General features: G+C 30.1%; 1 protein-coding gene across 3 annotated transcripts in view; it reads left to right on the top strand.

The window, feature by feature from the left end:
* Positions 1–8,279: 8,279 nt before the first annotated feature.
* Positions 8,280–16,276, top strand: part of LOC107436247 (popeye domain-containing protein 3-like) — a 28,122-nt gene continuing 20,125 nt past the window's right edge. For 2 of the 3 annotated variants that reach the window (XM_043043887.2, XM_071177383.1), the window contains exons 1-2: positions 8,280–8,407; positions 12,263–12,482. In XM_043043887.2, coding sequence (XP_042899821.1) covers positions 12,287–12,482 — 196 coding nt within the window. In that variant the 5' untranslated portion in view covers positions 8,280–8,407; positions 12,263–12,286. Of the gene's footprint in view, positions 8,408–8,490; positions 8,519–12,262; positions 12,483–16,276 lie in introns of all 3 variants that reach the window. The other variant, XM_071177382.1, reaches the window with a different exon arrangement.

Genomic DNA, 16,276 nt, shown 5'->3' with positions numbered 1-16,276 from the left:
ATGGCACCCCCGCTTCGGTAGCCCGACGACCTGCGCCGGAAGTCGAGCACTTTACGGTAGCACAGTTTAACGAGGACCAATACCGCACACCCTCGGTCCCTACGCAGACTGATCCAAGTGGTCAACCCACCCGCACACTGACCGCAGCCAGTGATGCTTGACTTCGGTGACCTGCTGGGAACCGTGTCTTAACGATCAGTCCACTGCGGGACTGTGGGTGTTTCAAGGACCACTGTATCAATGACTCTATCAGCATACACAAAGTTGGGTAAGGTGTCTTCTGCGAAGCACAACAGCGGCAGGAAGTCGAAGTTGTAGGACAGTGATAGACAGGTGTTGAAGAAGATAATCGCTCGAAAACGCAAGACTACACTGCCGGTGATAACGTCCGAGATGAGTACCCACCTTCATAACTCCATATCCATGAAAACTATTCAATGGGAGTTGCATGCTGCTAACATTCATGGCAGAGTAGCTATTCCAAAACCGTTAGTTTCAGCGCGGAATGCTTTGAAGAGACTACAGTGGTGCCAAGACCACCTAAAATGGGCACAACTGCAATGGGAGCAAGTCATCTGGTCTGATGAATCCTCTTTTACACTATTCTAGACCACCGGACGTGTGTTCGTGTGGCTTACGCCGGCAGAAGCATTTTATGTTGACTGCCTGTTTCCAACCGTGAAACATGGAGGTGGGTCTGTGATAGTGTGGGGTGCTATATCTGCCCGTGGATCGGGGCCTCTCGTTGTCTTGAGGGTGTGGTCAAAGGTGACCGTTACCGAAGCATTCTCGCAGATCATCTTCACCCTCTGCATCATGCTTCTTTCGAGAGAACATCCTGTGTTTCAAGATGACAACGCCCCTGTTCACACGTCTCACTGTGTTCAAACATGGTTAAATGAGCATAATGATGAAGTTGAACATCTAACGTGGTGTCCTCAGTCACCTGATCGCAATATCATTGAGCCTTTGTGGGGTTTTTTAGAGTAAAAAGTCCGTGCTTGGTTTCCTCCTCCACGCACACTGTCTGAACTCGAGAGAGCCCTGATAGAGGAATGGCTGCAAATTCCGATGAACTTTGTTCAAGACCTTTAATTCAAATCAGACCTTAAATCAAGACGTCAATCCCACGTCGAACGCAAGCTGTCATTCAGGCCAAAGGTGGCCCAACTCCTAATTAATAAAATATTTTCATTTTTTTCACAGGTGTTTCTATTATTTTGTCCTATACCTGTATTTCCTTAAATATCTTTATAATTTTCAGTAGTTACAATTTCAAAAGCTAAGCAAACTAAAGTTGATGGAATTTATTGTGTTATCTTAGTTTTAATGCTCTAGAAAATTTCAATTTTTTTTTCTGTAAATGCTTAAGTGTATATTTATGTGTCTTTAAGTATTTGAATCTAAAAATTATATTAAGCATTTTATGGCTTGTCTGTCTCAGATTAATATTCCTGCCATGTTTGGTAGGTAAGTTTAAAGATATGTCCAATGTTCTGTATGAGACAAAATTCTATAAAATGCTAAGACACGTGTTTAAAGGTTTTTATTTTAATATATTGTTTTAATAAACTTTTAAATTTTTTAAAATTAAAATTGTAAGTAATATTTTAGAGTTGTGAACGCATAATTAAAATTCTGATTCATAGGCTTAATAATTGTAAATATTATCCTGAATTTTTGTTTAACTTTCAACTTAGCACTTCATTTGCGATTTTTTTTACTGATTAATTTTTTATTTCGCTTTTGAAAACCTAAGTAAAATCTAATAGTTTTTCCTTTTCTTCTAAACTAGCTTCTTTAAGTATGTGAAATATAACATTAAAAATTCGTAAAATAGATTTTCATATAGAATTATTGGGTGAATTATGTTAAACTTTGAAGTAACTATAACTACTACTAAGTAATAATTTTTAAAACTGTTTAATCCAGTAAAGAATCCTTATGTGCAAAATTCTTATTTACATACGTTATTTGTATTTAAAACTATTGTTTGTATACTTATTAATAAATTTATTTAAGATTATTAATTTAGGTGAAGTGTATTTAAGTTGAAGTCTTACCAAAAGTGTGAAGTCTTTCTGCTGAAATTTTAGAAAAATGGCAAACTGCGACAACTATTTTGTTAAATAAAGTTTTAAATTGTTCATATAACCAATAGTTATTTTGACTTCTTTGATTTATTATAGCTTCGTACTCGAAAAACTTTTCTTGAAGTGAAAATTAACAGCCATTGCGTCTACAAGAAATGTATTTAATTGATTGCAGTATCTTTGTGCAATAAATAAATAAAATTAGTAAAATTATTTGTATTTTTTTGTAAATAATGTTTAAAATAAATTTTATAAAAATCTGCTGAGATAATATTTTGAGTTATCACTTTTGAAGTATAAAAACAGTGTATAAATATTAATTTGTGATAATATTTACCAACTTACAATTCTACACATTTAAATTTTATTAATTTTTATTGCAATTTTTCAGATAAATTTTCTATCCCAATTTCATTATCAATAAAGTACCTTTTTTAAACGTTTGATCTTCAGGTAATGAAATAATTTGGGAAATTCTATGCCAAATGAAATCAGATCCATTAAAACAGAACAATTGCTCAGCAATAATTCTACTTGGAACAATTTCTCTTCTTCTGAGCAATTAACACCTAGAGCACTTTTCAAAATAAAATTTAAAAAAAAAATAAAAAACGCAAAATACTTAATTATGATGTTCCAAATTAAATTTAGGAAACCTTTACAAGTTCAGATTCAGACCATATATATATATTTATATAGGAATTTTATTAATATATGGTAAAATGAAATATGACGTGAAACACCATGTCTTTCTACGCAAAAGGTAAAATCTTTCATACGCGGATTACTACCAAGCAATTTAACAAATATGTAGTTATTTAAATCTTAGAGAAACAGTTATTTATAATTGAAACTTTTTTAATTTACAAAATCAATTATTAATACATTTTTGAATATGAATCAAATTTTTTTTCCAAACTTATTATTTTGAATTTTATATTTCAGTAAAAATATATAATTCTGTAATGTAACAAATCTTTTTTATCAACTATTTGACTGTTTTTTACTTTTAAAGAATACAAAAAAATATATATATATTCTTACTAGGAATTAAAAGGTCAGAGAAAAAAAAGGGGGACAGCGATTAATAATACTATGGTAATTTTCTACGCTTCTCCTAAGCAAATTAGTACCACTTTCCCATTAATTTTGCTTTTCAGTGCATAACTAATTTTCTTATATTTCATTTACAGCTGTTTTTAAATTATTTACTTATACCGAATTACATTTTAAAGGAATACTACTATAAATAAATTAAATACGTGATTTCAGAAAATTTTAAGAGATAATTTGGTGACATTGTGCTATCACGTAAATTTTGTTTATTGCTGTTCTAGTTAATTTTCGTCACACTAAAGCTGCTCAAGGGGTATTGGCAACTGTCTGGGAAACATCCCTGAAAATGATCCGAAGACATGCCATCACAATTTTGAACTCTGCAGAGGTGATGGCTCCCTTCGCTTTGATAGACCGACGACATGCGCGTGACGTCAAGTACTTTAGTAGAACATTTTAACGAGAAACAATACCGTACACCCTTGATCCCTTTACAGATTGATCCAAGTAGTCTCTCACCCGCACGCTGACATCGGCCAGTGATGCTCGACTTTGATGATCTGCTGGGAACCGTGTCAACGATCAGTCAATTGCGGAACTGTTGTTGATAGAATTTACGACACAGCGAAAAGAAAAAAAAAAAAAAACTTAAGTACTCGCAATAACTCTTTTTTTACCACGTTTATATAAACTTGCCTTCGTGTGTGTCTGTCCGGGTTGAATTTTGTAATCGATTTTAAACTAACTTCCCGACTAGCTACAAACTTCAAATTTGGCACATAGTTCAGAATTGGATGACAATGCATGAAAATGAAGAGAAAAAAGACATACAAAGTAAAATAAAATTAAAATTAAAAAAAAAAAATATTTTAAAGATTGTCTTTTGTTGTCGATTCCATTATTTCAAATTAGTATTACATGTCAGGTGAAAAGATTTTTACTGTCGGAGTACAGTCAGACCTCGATATAAGGTCACCCTAAGGGACATCGCAAAAGTGACCTTATAAGCGGGGTGACCTTTTAACCGATTCATTAGCCTTTCGTTACTAAGCACGTAAATAGTAGGTACACATTAAGACTTTTTAAAAATGTTAATACAAACGAAAACGATTAACCATAAATTAAATGTTTAAGTTAATAAATTTTAACAGGATTTATAAAGAATTAAAGAAAGTTAGATTTAAAAAATAATTTAATTTACAATAAAGCTGTTTACAAATTTCCTCAAAGTGCACATGCATACATTACATCTTACTTTATTTAAAATAATCATTTATGCAGGTCTGTCTTGTTTTTGGTTTCATTTTTTGAACAATGTTTTCTAGATTTTGAAACTTATCAAAATGTTACTCAGCTCCCTCATGATTTGTAAAAAAATTTCGTATCACATTTATTGCATTGGAGGTTTCCACATGGGTTACAGCTACAGTCTCAGGATCACTGTCATTGTCCTCACTGTCCACAACTTGTGAAACAATTTCAGAAATTGTAGCTTGTTCGTTGGCTGCAACATTTTCCTAGAACTCGAGAGGGGTAATTGCCTTGTAAGGAAGTTAAATAGGCTTTTGTTAGAAAAGAGCTTCCCTCGCCTCAGATAAAAATGACCTTATAAGCGATAACGATTTTTAAAACTTGACCATATATCCGATAATCTGTAACAAAGAATTCCTATTCAGTGAGCCGGGACTTTGGAAAAGTGACCTTATATGCGGGGTGACCTTATATGCGGATGACCTTATATCGAGGTCTGACTGTATGTTTATTGGCTGAAAAATCACGTGGTAGGATCCAGTTTTTCCTCATTCATTTCCAGATTTTTTTTGTTGTCATCAGCATAAAACTGATGAAAGTCGTAAAGGTATTGTTTTTCCATAAAGACTTTTTTATCCCTAATTTAAAATGAAAGTTCTATATATTATTTTAGTAGTGGTCTTGTAGTAGTCTCGACTACTCTTTACTAAGAAAAATAATCTAAATAAAAATATATATTTTTAAAAACCACGTTTTTTGTAGTGAAGAATAATAATTAAAAAGTAATAATTTTTAAAAAATATAAAATAAAAATTAAAAAAAATATAATTTAAAATAAAAAATTTCAAAATAAAAAATAATATTTTTAAAAACCACGTTTTTGTAGTGGAGAATAATAATTAAAAAAAATTGAAAACCGAAAAACGTGGGGCGCATGAAATACATAACAGTACATATACACAGACATATACATATTTTCTTACTCATACACATGCACAGCCACATGTACATCCACATATATATGCATATACACAAACATATTCCACATCCACATTCAGATACAATTACAGATATATATACACATATTCTCAAGAACACACATACGCACACTAATATAACATTACTGTTATGTATTTCATGCGCTCCACGTTTTTCGTTTTTCAAATTTTTATTTAATTATTATTCTCCACTACAAAAACGTGGTTTTTAAAAATATTATTTTTTATTTTGAATTTTTTTATTATTAAATAGAGCTATCAAGTATCAATGATGTTATCTTTCAGATTTTTGAGGAAACAATGGCTAACGCGTAACCAGTCAACCCCGCTTAAAGGAATACCATCGGTTCCAGCCAAATCTATGCAATTAATTATTCGATTATAAGGGGAGTGCAGTATTCAGTCTTAAATTCTTAATTTCTGCGAAATTTTACTTTTTAATGGTATTTAATGCCAAGTATAGCGTTTTGATTAAATAATAAACTTAGTTTTATGATCAATAAACAATTATAATTGATACTATCTGTGTTAGTATCATAAAATATAAATGTCATTTAAAGTTACATAAACATAAATCAATACTAGTAAAAAGTATATTGTAGTTACTAAAATATTATTTGATCCCTTCCGAAAAAAATTTATAATTGAAGAACCCGTTTAATTCGTCAATTTACCAAAATTAGATTTTCTCTTTCAGTTTCTATTAAGGCTTTCATGACTTGCGTATTCCTTTCAAATGCATTCAGATTATTTTTTATTTTTATTTTTTTTTCTAATTCTCGCCCATTGAAATTCCAAATTAATGCGCTATTTAGTTTGGGATTTTTTAAAATATATTGTTTCCCAAATTCATTGTTTTCCCCCCGATAAATTCAAATCCATCCTTTTCTCGCACAACTTGCTCTCATTTATCCCCTACCTTCTTTAATTAAACGAAATTTTAGTCTTTTGTATGAATTTTATAAGATAACAATTTTTTTTTCTTACTCTGTAAATTTTTTGTGACTGTAAATCTGAACAAAAAGCAAACAGTAAGGCCAGCTCGAAGAAAAGTATTAGTAAACATAAATGACGGTGAAAATGTATGATTAGTGATGTCATAATTAGTCTAATAATAAAATTTTTTGCTGAAATATAATTTTCTTTTCTTTTCTGTACTTGTATATAAAAATATCACATTTTCTTTTCATGTGAATAAACTTGGTTGGAAGTTGGGTAGCAAAACTACTGGATTGTTAAAAGTTAAAGGAAAACTGGAGCTAATAGGAAACGAAACTTTTCCAACAAAATTTGGCAAGTTAGCTGCTCTGGTATTGGATAGTTTCTCGTTTTAGATGCCGCTTTTAAGAAGTTGAATCAGGAGCATATCAAGTCCATACTACATATATTTGCTTTATAATTATTTATCGCCTTCACTCAACCTAAAACTTGCCAAAAGAAATTAATTTATATATTTAATTTGAATTGAAAAAAAATGTCTGAAAGAAAGCATATTATTTTAATGAATTCCGAAAAGAATGATTTTCCAGGGGCATAGCATAAATGAAAATTTGTCGACTTTTTTTCTTCACCTTTACAAAATCCCATTTTATTCCGTGGGTCCTAATTAAAGGTCATTTCCGGTTTAAATTCAAGCAATAAATACAAATTAAATATAACAAGATATAAAAGTATTTGCTTTTTTTTTCATACTTTTTTTTTATTAAATTGTGTTCATTTACACCGAAACGAGTGAAAAAATATTATATTCAGCATTTTAATAATTCATAGTTAGGAACTGTTGTTCTTTTTTGCGGTAGAGGTAAAATATTCTAAACACAACTGATTTCCAAGTGATAATTTTTCAAATCTGCACTTTATTTAGTTCTAAGAAAAACAGTCATTCATCATTGAAATTTGCTGAACTTACGAAATCAATTATGTATAAATTTTCCAATCTTAATGAAAACGCTTTTTTTTTTTCAAACTTTTTTTAGCTTTTATATTTTAGTACAAATATAATTCCAGTAATCTAGCAGATTTTTTTAGTAACTGTTAGACTGTTTTTTAGAATTAAAAAATACCAAAATGTATTTTTGGTTCTAATTAGAGAGTCAGAATAAAAAATTCTAAACGAGTCGCTGGTGCCCCATCTGCGTCAAAGGGTTAAGAAATCTTTTTTAGTTGTCTTCTCCATTTCAGTTATCTTCCAAATCAGTGGTTACCAACTGGCGGCCTGCGAAGCCTTTTTTTGAAAGAACTAAAATATATTAGTTTCTTTTTTTCGGAAAATTTTCGTAAAAAATCTATATGGGTTTAAATACTTAGTATAGGTTAAGTATAGGTTAGTATAGGTTAATATACTTAGTATAGGTTAGTATAGGTTAATAATATAGGTTAGATCTATATGGGTTTTATATCTTAACAATTTGATCTCTGTTGAACATTAATTGTTTAATACATAGGCGCACAATTAAAATTATTGTAATCAGAATTTTTCAATATGCAATTAAATATTTTTAAAAATCTACTTTTTTTAATTTGTAATTCAATACTTTTCTTTTGTACAACTTGATAAAAATCTGACAGTAATATTTAATGTTCCGTCAAACAAAAAACAGTCCTATATGAAATTTTGATAAAGTTACGGCCCGTTATTTGACTGGTATTTTTAATTGCGCCCCCCGGTCTCATGTAAGTTGGAAACCTATGTTCTAAATCTAAAATTTTTTGTCACCCCCTAAGCGCTGGTACCCGGAGAGGACCACCATACAGGACTCCGCATTCCCTCACATTGCATTTCACGATTTTAAAATATATATACGACTCTGTATTTCAATTTAAGAGCGCATTTTCTGGAAATTGTTATACCCCTGATGCGTGCTGCCATCTCGTTCCGAGGCACTTTTTCTCTTTATTGATCATTCTTCAGTTCATGCTTTAGAAACCGGAAGTTTAAGATGTAAACAGCATGCACCAACATTGAAAGATATTATTATGGCATAGAAATGTAACGACATATTCTAAATTGTAAGTTTTTTTCCTCCTCTTTTTAAATAGTAGTTCGATTTGTTTTCAGTTGTCTACACAGATTTAATGATTTTATTCTAAAGGTCAAATCGGGGTCTGACTCTACAACAGGTAAATATCACCCCTTAGAGGAATAAAAATTTGTTATTTTTAGATTATATTTAATTATTTAAATTATTAGTAGTAGCCACTTTTAAAAATGATGTTTATTAATCAATATAAATAAACAGATAAAATAAATAAAATATCAAAATAGAGATATATTAAAAAAAGAAAAAAAAGAAACTGGCTTAAGTATATACAGTAAATAACTTTTTAATGCTTTGCGAGGTAAGAATTTTTTTTTCACCAGCAAATTAGAACTTAAGAAAATGACAGCACTTATGCATAATAAATTAAATAAATATTGAATCAAGTCAACAAAATTCTGTAAAAATTACAACAATGATAGTAATAACCATTATCATTAAATACCTTATCAAAAGTTAGGTATCTGAACTTTTTTTTATTTAATGATAAACCAATTCATTGATTTAAGTATGCACTTTAGTTATTCTTTTATCATTTATTCACTCGTTATATCAAGAATCTGCAATAGTAATGCTTACCATAGCAATACGATATTAGGAGAAAAAAAGAATTAAAAAATTATAGCTATTATAGGACATTGAAAAGTATATATATATGCAGTTTTTGAAAAATGAAAAACTGACAGTAAATGTTTATGAATGAAGCAGTGAAAATATTTTTCTGTCAACAAATGTTTCAACTACAAAACGTCTTGCAATGATGAACTAAAATATAAGCTAATATTAATTTTTAATTATTAATATGTTGTGTTAATAACGAGTGTGTTAAATAATTTTATTTGTTCAAAAAGTGGTGAGAAAGCTAAATAATATCATTACTATTTTTTTTTCGTAGTCTTTATGAACCCATATCAAGGTTTATTAATCTATAAATTAATTCAAATTTAGCTAGCGAAAAAATTTCTGTTTCAAGTTTGTGAAAGTATGTTTATTTGGTATACAAATGACCATACAACATATTGTTTTTGTGCTCATAAGTTTTAATAATTAACTCACTAATTAATATAATTTTGAATTTTTCGTGCTTCATTTCATTTATAGAAATGTATTTTATGGAAATTTGTTTCTAAATTTTAGTTTTATGAGTAAGTATTTTCGAAACTTTTTCAAAGCAGTTTTCTATATTTAAATCATTTTCAAAGCGACCAAAATAAAGCATTTCATTTATTATGTATTTTAATGGAGACTTTTTGAATAATAATCATAAATTTTTAAGTTCTCTTATAATGCTTGAAAATATAAACTGTCATTTGACCGAATTTGATCACTTTTACTAAGTTTCTAAATATTCTAAGTTTCTAATTACCCCAAAAATGTAGAATAAAAAGATACCCAGTTTAAGTTCTAAGTTTTCCATAATTGGTAATTTTTTAAATTGAAGTGTTAATTAAAACAAAAACTACCAAATATCATAAATTTGAAACCTGATTTTATTTTTGTTTATTTATTTATTTATTCATTTTGCTTTCTATGCAGAAAACATTTGAAGGTAAAGATAAAACAAAAGTATTGAAGACTTTGGTGCGAGACACACGAAATAAAAGTTTAAAAAGCTAAAAAAGTGGGAAAGAAACTGACCTAATGTGTTGTGGAAGTGAATAATTTTAGCTTTAAAAAGGACTTTAGTATTAAAAAAATAATTAAGAAGAAATCAAACCATGCTCTTCACTACAATCAATATATTTTAATAATTAAGTCCGTGTAATGTTTGAATGACTAATTAATTATGATTAGCTCAGAATGACTTGAAATTTCAATTATGTATTTTGTGCATTTTCTTATTCAAGAATTGATTATAAACAAGAAAAGTTTTCCACCACTTTTTATTTTACTACGATATATAGAAATATTTTAAATGTGGCTTATCATTGCCTCTCGCTAAATACACTTCATTAAACAGAGTGATGACAATCAGAGAAAAAAATAAAAATTGGAAAACTGATATAATGGATAAATATGGAAAGAATTATAAATTTCTTGAAAAAAAATGGTTAAATAACAATTTATTTCATTGTTATTTTACCACAATCAATCGAAGCTGTCAAATAACCATAAAAAGATAATATTCCAACTGTTAAAGGGGAGAAAAATCGCTTATTGGTTTTCACCGAATATGCTTAAGCAACCGGGCTTTTTCCAGCTCTAATTATACTTATGAAGCCAATTAGTTCCTTACAGCTGGGAACTACGATTGGAGGACCAATCTCTCAATCTCATGCCCGACAGAGCGGGGTTTCGAATCCCTGCTTTGACACCACAATATTTCCTCCACTCCTTCAGTGCATGAGGAGTTTCCAGTGCCTTTTCCAATTGGTGACCCCGTACTCATTGACGCATATATGACAGTTCTACAGAGCTGTTTAACAGAAGAAAGTCTAATATTTATTCTCTTTCACGATAGATAGACCACCAGATAAACTGATTAAACCAAATTTAACGGTTTACTTGACAGAACACTACTCAGTATAACTGTCTCCAATGTCAAGTTAAATTTCAGTTCTACGTTTTCGGAATCAAGTTTTGAAACAAAATTATATTCAAAAAGTAAAGCAAAATTTAAACAAATTAATTAAAATTTTCGCGTTCATAACCATTTTCTGGCTATAAACGTGAAATGTATGTAGTGTAGATTTTATATGCTTTTGATTTGACTGTTTGAAAGATACAGCTAAAACGAGAAACTAATATCAAAGCTCCTAACTTGAAGAAGTTGGCAGCTTATTGAGAAAAAGTTGCGTTTTAATATATGAGTCTTAGTTTAAAGTGATTTTGCTCTTCATATCATACCAATAATTTAGACATATGTGACATATATGTAAAAGGCTGCTTTCTTATACTGTTAATTCGTGGTAAGAAATGTTTAGTGTAAAATTCAACAAATACTACAAAATTTAGTGACTTTCTAGCACTTCAGAAAATCTTTTGTATAAAGTGGAGCTGTAGCTATTTTTGCACTGTACATATAGTCGATTTTTCTTTTTGTGATTTGTTATTGTTTCAAAGGTTTTTTTTAATATTTAGTTTTCTTTTTAGGATCATAAATACATTTCTTTTAAACGCATCCGGATATGTAGGAGATGGGTGGGTTAACTATTTTTATAGACAATCATTTTTGTGAAATATTTTTCCTGTGATGGGAAAACAATTTCATGCCCATTCAATTTCGTTAAAAAAAAGTTCCTTATTTATCCGATGTTTTAAAAGAATGTTTGAATTCTTTTGATGTCGCGATTTGAAATATATTTCTAAATACCTTTTGTTAAAAATCAAATATGAAAGGATACATTTGTCGGAGAAAGTAAATCCAATTATACTGTTGCATAGACAATCACTTTGTAAGGGCATGTAAACAGAAAAGATGATCTTAAAATATTATTTTTTTTAGTCTTAAAATTATACCAAATGTTTTCTTACATCGAGTTAAAGCAACATTATATTCTTAGTAAAAGAACAAGCTTCTCAGGATTATGCGATTTTCCCACTCTTCACACATTTCTTTCTCCGTTGTCTTGGTTTCGGTAAATCTTGCTTTTTCCCTACTGCAGTATATTCCAATTTCATACCGAAACGAGCCGCAGTGGGAGAAAAAAACAAGATTTGCCAAAACCATGACAACGGAGGGGAAAGTTTGGAGAGTTGGGAAATCGCATAAACTTGAGATGCCTATTCTATTTACAAAAAGTATAGTAAAACTAAGCGTTTAGTGTGATCCGATTTCTGAAATTGAAAATTATTATTTCCAATATTATGTTTTAATTGCTTTCAGGAAACGTTTTATTTAAGTAAAAGCATGGACGGGAATGTAACATGGTCTAATGTGACCTTCCTGAATTATATGAATGTTACCCTGATAAATCCATGCATGCCCGAACAAAAGCAACCCCAGCATGTCATGTATCAGTTGGCCAACATTTGCTTCATCATCTCGTACCTGGCACCTGGTGGAGAAAAGGGTCTACTTTTTATGCACTCCTCCCTTATAATTGGTAAGTAAACAGTTCAAAATATTTCGTGGCTTTTAAGATTTATTATGGATGGTGATTTGAAAAAAAAAGTTAGCCCAGAAATCCTTTAAAATTTTTTTCATTTAGAACGTCAATGCTAGCTTATTGTTATTGTTATTTATTCTACGAGGCGAGATTGTCAAGTACTTGATCTTGTCGTATCGAAACATAAAGGTACGATTTATAAGATATCTATTCCAATATTTGTTCCTTGTGCATATTAATGTTTCTTATACACAATATCGCTTAGAATAATTGAGATTTTGGTCATGAAGAGACGTGGTTGCCGAATTTTTAAACAAATCGCTGCTTTGGCAACATTGATCTTGCTGTATTTTTATTTCTGGTTTGTAATATTAATGAGTGCGTAGCAGAGCTAGGTAATTTTTTTGAAAAATCTCGAACGTGTCGTTTCAGCGAACGAATGTCTGTCTGAATAAAATTTCTGCTGTGTCAAATAATAATGACAGTCAACGCGTGAGCTAAAAGGCTAGAGAGTAGAGCTCATACAAAGACACAGAAGTTTTGCAGAAGGTAAGAGTACAGCGGATGCAAAGACACAGAAGTTTTGTGAAAGGAGCGATTAAAGCGGATAGAAAGACAAAGAAGTTTTGCAGGCAGAAAGAGTACAGCACCTTCTGCTGTAGAAACTACCATCCATAGAGTGTAATCTGGATATATACTATAGAAACACAGCAGATGATAAGCTTATAGTGTTCAAATGCAAGATGTTGTCCACAACGAACACTGGTAAAGGATCGGTAGCATCAAATTCAGAGTGACACTATCAGAAGAAAAAAAAATTATGTGTGACATTTCAAAATTTTTCGAACTTACGAGTGGCAATATAAGAAGTATGAACGGTGGAGGCTCAGGGGATAGAGCTCTCGCCTCAGGACAAGGTGAACCGGGTTCGAATCCCAGAGATGGCTGGTCGATACGAATTCCGCTCCCGACTCGCGCCGCCAGTGATAACGCCAAATATTCTCAGTGGTAGACGGAACATGGGTTAATGTCCCCTTAGCCTCAGACTAATCGTGGGAGGTTTTCGTGATTTTCCTCTCCATGTAACGCAAAATGCTGGTTAGTTCCATCAAAAAGTCCTTCTCGCAGGCAAAATTTCTCCTAATACTTGATCCAGGAGTTCCCTTGTCTTCTGGATTGGATTCAGAATTACAAGGCTATGGAATTGAATATTGGTAGTTGTCAATTAAAACTGGGTAGACTGTTCAACGACGGCTATTAAATAAAAAAAATTTAAGAAGGAGAATAAATAAAAATGTAGGATTCCTTGTTAATAAGCGTTTTTATAGGTTATGTTTGAAATAAGAATGAATTGAGAGAAGCATTTAATTTTAAATAATTATTATATAGTTGATATTTAAATGATGCGACTTTCAAATAATATATTTTTTTTCGAAAAACATTTATATATTTAAAGATTAGTTCTTGATGTTACCAACAAAATCAAGTGTCACGAAAAGTGTATATAAAATGATTTAATAATATTTCAATTACATAATATATTTTAAAAATATTGTCCAACTCGAACAATATTTTGATGACATATGTTTTTATTACATAGTATAGTGAGCAAGAAAACGAACCACCCTGAATAACTCTTAATGTAATGATCGGATTTTCCCGTTTTTCGACTTAATCTAAATGATTCAAGGGGGGGACCTCAAATATGCTAATTAATAAGTGCAGACGATATTTTATGTTACGAAATAAGACACAAAAAAAAAATACTTACTCTGAATAAAAATCTTTTTTCCGTCAGATTCGGATTTCTGAACGCCAGATTATAGGGAGTAGATGCAACCTGGGAAATATGGTCAAAATAGTTCGGTCAGGAGAGGGCTCCGACCGAACTATTGGGGCCATATTTCCCAGATTGTGAAGTTTGGACCCCTTAATGTTAATTTGATTTTTTGCATATTTCGCTTTATTTCGAAAAGGTTTTAGGAAAAAAACGAAAAATTTTTACACACAATTATAAACTTCGTTTGTCCAAAGATAATTCCATGCAAAAAACAACTTTCAGTAAATATTTATTATTTTTTATTACTTTATTTAGGAATAATCTAAAAAAATTTCAATTGTAAGGTATACAATCTCTTGCCTCATTTTAAATAATGTAATTTTATGCAACAAAACACAAAATTTGAGCAAAATTGGTCGAATAGTTAATGAGAAATCGACCACATGCCGTATGATTATGCCACATGCATGACCACAGTGGTTGCCAAGTTGGCCATCAACGCTTTCGAGAGATAATTTTCTGCATTGAAAGTATAGTTAAGGATCTACACAAAAACTAATAATTAACTTTTATAAATAAGATAATTTATGAATAAAGTAATTTAGAATTATGAATAAGATAATTTATGAATAAAGTAATTTAGAATTATGAATGAGATAATTTATGAATAAAGTACTACTCTCCTGTTTCCAAAAAAGAAAAAAACGAGAAGCAATATTATTTAAGGGAACGGAGACAGTGTTTAGATCCACTTTTAAAAATAATAAATCAAATATTTATAATTAGCGAGAGAATTTGTGATTTTATACAAATATTATGTGGTTTGAGTTAGTAAAAGAGCCACTTAAATCAAAGGGAAACTAACTCCTACTTTTGTTAATGGACCCCATGCATTACGATAAAATTTAAATCAAAAGAATGTTTAAGAATACTTTAGTTCGAAAAATTAATTCCTAGATGACTTTTTTTTAGAATCATTCCTAAAAAAAAATTAGGCTCCCATGGGTCAGAGAAAATTTTAATTGTGATAGTAATTTTATTTTAATTTTTTTCATAAGATATTAATTTTACGCTTAAGATATATATAGGCTAGAACTTTATATACAAATTTATTTATTTACAAAATACAGTAAATTTCCCCTCCGTTATAGCAGCAATCGGCAATAACGTTTTAAAATGATCGTTATCGTGAGATTGTCGTAATAAAATAATAAGTAATATTTAATGTTAAAATACTAATAAAAGAACTACACCCTGAATCCCTTTTTAAAGGCACATTTAATTATTTCCTTTTTATTTTGAACCATTATTTTGATTTAAAAAAACGTACATAGAGTAGAATACTTTGACTTATTGATTTTTGACTGGACTGGGAGTTTTTGCAAGGAAGAAATGAAATGATGTGCAATAGTTTTTGATGTCATCGATAAAACTGAATATTGATTTCAATAGCAAACCATCAAGAAAAAAAATAGGGCCCAAGGTAGACAAATATTCAAATAAAAGCTCATTTTTTGAAGAGTGGAGCAGCATTCTTAAAAAAAGCAGAAAAATTATTCTTTTGTAGGGAGGAAGACAACTTGACCGTTGGTCGTTCACACATTACTTAATAAACATAAATGATTAAAAAATTTGTATTAGATTATTTTTCTTTAAATATATTTTGATTTTGATTATATTATTATTTAAATTATATTTAAGGATTATATTATTGTTCACAAACATATTTTGATCTAAACCTATAACAATATCTGTAGGACAAATTATGTGAATTTGTTAAACATAAAGATGAAATAATGTATATTCAACATATAATATTGCCCAATTAAACTTTAGAAAAATATATTTCCTTTTAAAACAATTATCGCAATAGTGACAGGCTATTAATTTTAAGTTCGTTATGAACATACAATTTTTGTATCGTTAATAATAGCATTTTGATGGTGAATTGGAAATAATATAGCTTACGTCACAGGTTGTGTTGTTCCTACTAAATTTAACCCATGAGCGG

The sequence above is a fragment of the Parasteatoda tepidariorum genome, chromosome 2 (genome assembly GCF_043381705.1).
Source record: "Parasteatoda tepidariorum isolate YZ-2023 chromosome 2, CAS_Ptep_4.0, whole genome shotgun sequence".
Classification (NCBI taxonomy): Eukaryota; Metazoa; Arthropoda; class Arachnida; order Araneae; family Theridiidae; genus Parasteatoda; species Parasteatoda tepidariorum.
Note: the sequence above shows the minus strand (reverse complement) of the source record. Positions and strands in the feature narration are given on the sequence as shown.